The sequence below is a fragment of the Hyperolius riggenbachi genome, chromosome 1 (assembly GCF_040937935.1).
Source record: "Hyperolius riggenbachi isolate aHypRig1 chromosome 1, aHypRig1.pri, whole genome shotgun sequence".
NCBI classification, from domain to species: Eukaryota; Metazoa; Chordata; class Amphibia; order Anura; family Hyperoliidae; genus Hyperolius; species Hyperolius riggenbachi.
In genome coordinates, this window is record NC_090646.1 from 102,162,157 (window position 1) to 102,167,044 (window position 4,888).

Genomic DNA, 4,888 nt, shown 5'->3' on the forward strand with positions numbered 1-4,888 from the left:
TGTCCGCTCGGAGATAGGCGGAAATAGCCAATTGCTGTCGGGCCGCTCTGCTGCGCAGGCGCAAGTCTCCTGCGCCTGTGCAGTAGAGCGGACCCGACAGAGATCGGCTATTTTCGCCTATCTCCGTGCGGAGAGCCGCAACAGCGCCCCCGCTGGAGCCAGGAAAGGTAAATAAATCAGCGCTTGGCAGCCTTGTCGAGGGAGGATTCCGGGACACTTCAGGGGATCCAGCGCTGGACTGCCTGCAGCTACAGGGGAAGAGGAAGCCTCATTGGGACCCTGAGGCTTCCCCCTCCCGAAAGGCTTCCCTCTTCCGAGGCGAATACCCCTAGAGGAACTTTGTTTTGTTACAGGTTCTCTTTAAGTATTAAAGTCAGGGTCAGCTGTCCAGCCTGGCAATCTGCATTGTTTAAAAAGAAACAAATATAGCATTCTTCATATTCCTCATTTGAGATGTGCTTTATATTTCAAGTGCCTCTCCAATAGTACTGGTGGGCATACAAACATACTGTAGATGTAGCAAAACTAGCGATTCCTCTCACATCACATCAGAATGTGATCAAAGGACGATCAATTCATATCGCACACAACATCATCAATCTTGAATATATTTCAGCAAGAAATCTATTATAAATCGATCAAAACGCAGGTGGGCAATCAATCCATCACCACTCCTGACCTGCCCCTGCAGTAGCACAGAGCCACTCATGCAAAACAGATTTTTCCTTCCTGTCTAATCAATAATTTCAATCCATTTTAGCCCAACACTGATTGGAGTTTTGAAAGAACAGACATGTGCAATAGATTTGCAGCAAATTTTATCAGAGTGAACAAATCTGCCAGGAATCATACTGGAAAATAGATGCGTGTAAGGCCTGCTTAAAGGACAACTAAAGAGAGAGGTATATGGAGGCTGCCATGTTTATTTCCTTTTAAACAATAATACTTTCAGCCATAGACCCTGAACAAGCATGCCGCAGATCAGGGGTTACTGACATTATTGTCAGATTTTGACAAGATTAGCTGCATGCTTGTTTCTGGTGTTATTCAGACACTACTGCAGCCAAACAGACAAGCAGGGCTGCCAGGCAAATGGTATTGTTTAAAGGGAAGGTTCAGGCAGGGTGGAGAAAAAATAAAAATCAATTTCCACTTACCTGGGGCTTCCTCCAGCCCGTGGCAGGCAGGAGGTGCCCTCGCCGCCGCTCCCGCAGGCTCCCAGTAGTCTCCGGTGGCCGACCCGACCTGGCCAGGCCGGGCTCTTCTGCGCTCCAAGTCCTGGCACTTCTGCGTCCCACGCCGGCGCTCTGACGTCATCGGACGTCCACCGGGCTGTACTGCGCATGATTTTTATTTTTTTTCTCCACCCTCCCTGAACCTTTCCTTTAAAAGGAAATAAACATGGCAGCCTCCATAGTATTCTTACTTCAGTTATCCTTTAACATCCGAGTGGACAGCAATCACCCCCCCCCCCCCCCCGGGAAAACACTAGATCAGCATTGGGCAAACTATGGCCCACGGGCCATATCTGGCCCACGTGCGCTGCTTCTCTGGCCCGCCAATAGGCAGCCGGATTCATTTTCTTCCCGAGTTGCGAGCAGCAGGATGTTTGAAACTCACCTCAGTGCCGATTCCAGCGTCACTTCTCCATGGCAACAGAACGTCACATGACTTGCCATCAGGACGTGTCAGCGTATTACACACTGGCAACGTCCTGACGGTGAGTAATGTGACGTCCTGTTGCCATGGAGATGATGCTGGAAAAAGAGCTTGTGAGTTTTAAGTTTCCCCCTTGCCGCCCGCTAGCAGTCTACAGGAAGAAAGGGGGGAAAATTTGAGCAATGTGGACTGGGCCGCGAAAAGTTTGCCCAGCCCTGCACTAGATGTTACAGTGGTCAAAAGTGGGGTTATTTGTAAGTCATACGCCTGAACAACCTCGGGGTTAGTGCACACCAAAAATCGTTAGCGCAGACACTTAGGGATTTTTAAAATCGATTCCAGACATGTGCCTAGCAATTTTCTATTTATGTCTAGTGATTTTTGGCGCATTTTTGTTTAGCGATTTTATACTTTGAAGAGATCAGCTTTTGAAAGTAAATGCTAGGAAAATCGCTTTGTAATAGTATTTTTAAAAATGATTTTCCACTTCCCTATAGTTAACATTGAGGCGTAATCACCTCAAAAATGCTGCAGGACCTGCGCTTGCATTTGGGAAAAAACAAAACAAAAAAAAAAACACCACACTGGTGTGATCCATCCCATTGAATAACATTCAACCAGCCCCTCCCAAACCCTGCCCCCCCCCCCCCCCCCCTAGCTGCCAGACCCTCCCTGTTCCCAACAACCAGACGTCCCAGCAGCAGCCTGACCCCCGATGCACCCGGCAGCCAAGTCTCCCCTACACCCTGTAGTCTGACCACCCCTAACCTCCCTACACCCAGCAGCTTGACTACCCAGCACCCAGCAGACTGACTCCCCCCCCTACACTGAGCAGCCTGATACCCCACCCTGCAGTCTGACACACACACACGCTTCACTTACCCTACACCCAGCAGCCTGACCCCCCCCCTCCCCTGAACCTAGCAGCCAGACCCTCCCTGCACCCATCAGCCTGAACCCCTCTGCACCCCCCCCCCTGAACCCACACCCTAACCCCCCCTGCACCTAGCAGCCAGACCCTCCCTGCTCCCAACAGCCTCCCCGCAGCCAGCAGCCTGACCACCCCTACACCAGGCAGCCTGACCTCCCAGCAGCAACCTAACCCCACTACACTCAGCAGCCTGACCTCCCAGCAGCAGCCTGACCCCACTACACCCAGCAGCAGCAGCCTGACTCCCCTGCACCCAGCAGCCTGACTCCCCTGCACCCAGCAGCCTGACTCCCCTGCACCCAGCAGCCTGACTCCCCTGCACCCAGCAGCCTGACTCCCCTGCACCCAGCAGCCTGACTCCCCTGCACCCAGCAGCCTGACTCCCCTGCACCCAGCAGCCTGACTCCCCTGCACCCAGCAGCCTGACTCCCCTGCACCCAGCAGCCTGACTCCCCTGCACCCAGCAGCCTGACTCCCCTGCACCCAGCAGCCTGACCCCACTACACCCAGCAGCCTGACCCCACTACACCCAGCAGCCTGACCCCACTACACCCAGCAGCAGCAGCACCCCCCTACACCCAGCAGCCTGACCTCCCAGCAGCAGCTTGTCCTTCCTACACCCAGCAGCCTGACCCCCCCCCCCTGCACCCAGCAGCCTGACCCCACTACACCCAGCAGCCTGACCCCACTACACCCAGCAGCCTGACCCCACTACACCCAGCAGCCTGACCCCACTACACCCAGCAGCAGCTTGTCCTTCCTACACCCAGCAGCCTGACCCCACTACACCCAGTAGCAGCAGCAGCCTGACCCCACTACACCCAGCAGCAGCCTGACCCCACTACACCCAGCAGCAGCCTGACCCCACTACACCCAGCAGCAGCCTGACCCCACTACACCCAGTAGCAGCCTGACCCCACTACACCCAGTAGCAGCCTGACCCCACTACACCCAGTAGCAGCCTGACCCCACTACACCCAGTAGCAGCCTGACCCCACTACACCCAGTAGCAGCCTGACCCCACTACACCCAGCAACCTGACCTCACAGCAGCAGCAGCCTGACCACCCCTACACCCAGCAGCAGCCTGACCACCCTACACCCAGTAGCAGCCTGACCACCCTACACCCAGTAGCAGCCTGACCACCCCTACACCCAGTAGCAGCCTGACCACCCTGCACCCAGCAGCAGCCTGACCACCCTGCACCCAGCAGCAGCCTGACCACCCTGCACCCAGCAGCAGCCTGACCACCCCTACACCCAGCAGCAGCCTGACCACCCCTACACCCAGCAGCAGCCTGACCACCCCTACACCCAGCAGCAGCCTGACCACCCCTACACCCAGCAGCAGCCTGACCACCCCTACACCCAGCAGCAGCCTTACCCCCCTGCACCCAGCAGCAGCCTGACCACCCCTACACCCAGCAGCAGCCTTACCCCCCTGCACCCAGCAGCAGCCTGACCACCCCTACACCCAGTAGCCTGACCACCCCTACACCTAGCAGCAGCCTGACCACCCAGCAGCAACCTAACCCCACTACACCCAGCAGCCTGACCTCCCAGCACCCAGCACTCTACAATGCAGGCCAGCAGCCGCCAGTCCCCAGTGATGCAGAGTGTCACACAGGCAGTACGTGCCGCACACACCTTATCACAGTAGCCGCCGACCAGCTGCTTCATGCGCCAGTGTGGCCCGGTAAACACATCCACCTCGTCCGGGAAAGGAGCCATTCTCCACTCTCCATACAGAGCTGTGCGCTGCCAGTGTACAGGCGGCCACCAGGCTCCCGCGATGCTCACACGAAATCCCCCAACAGCAACAAACCTCCGCCTCCTCCTCCTCCTCACAAGTGCGCAACTACGGCCTAGCACAGGTGCGCATGCGCAGCTCTACACGGACGGGACTATGGGTTCTACTGCGCCTGTGCGCGCTCTACGCTCCAGAACGCCTCGTCAATAGCTTACTACGCGTGCGCCGCTCGTTGCTTTAGCAACCTGCCAGTCATCTGTTCTCAGCGTACCCACGTGACTTGATATGCAAGGGCGCATGCGTTTCCTTCTGACTTCATCATTCCAAGAGGTTACATGGCTGTAGTGAATTACAATTCTAAAATTAAAGGAGAACTGTAGTAAGAGGGATATGGAGGCTGCCATATTTATTTCCTTTTAAAGAGAACCCGAGGTGGGATTTCATCATGTTAGTGGGGCACAGAGGCTGGTTGTGCACACTCACACCAGCCTCTGTTGCCCCATGGTGTGCCTCCATGTCCCCCCTGCACGCCGCTATACCCCCGCAGTG

The 4,888-nt window shown here is 55.9% G+C and overlaps 1 protein-coding gene across 2 annotated transcripts in view; it reads right to left on the minus strand.

Moving 5' to 3' along the window:
• Positions 1 to 4,465, minus strand: part of FBXL5 (F-box and leucine rich repeat protein 5) — a 72,064-nt gene extending 67,599 nt beyond the window's left edge. For both annotated transcript variants that reach the window (XM_068277665.1, XM_068277656.1), the window contains exon 1: positions 4,237 to 4,465. In XM_068277665.1, coding sequence (XP_068133766.1) covers positions 4,237 to 4,320 — 84 coding nt within the window. In that variant the 5' untranslated portion in view covers positions 4,321 to 4,465. The remainder of the gene's footprint in view (positions 1 to 4,236) is intronic.
• Positions 4,466 to 4,888: the final 423 nt, after the last annotated feature.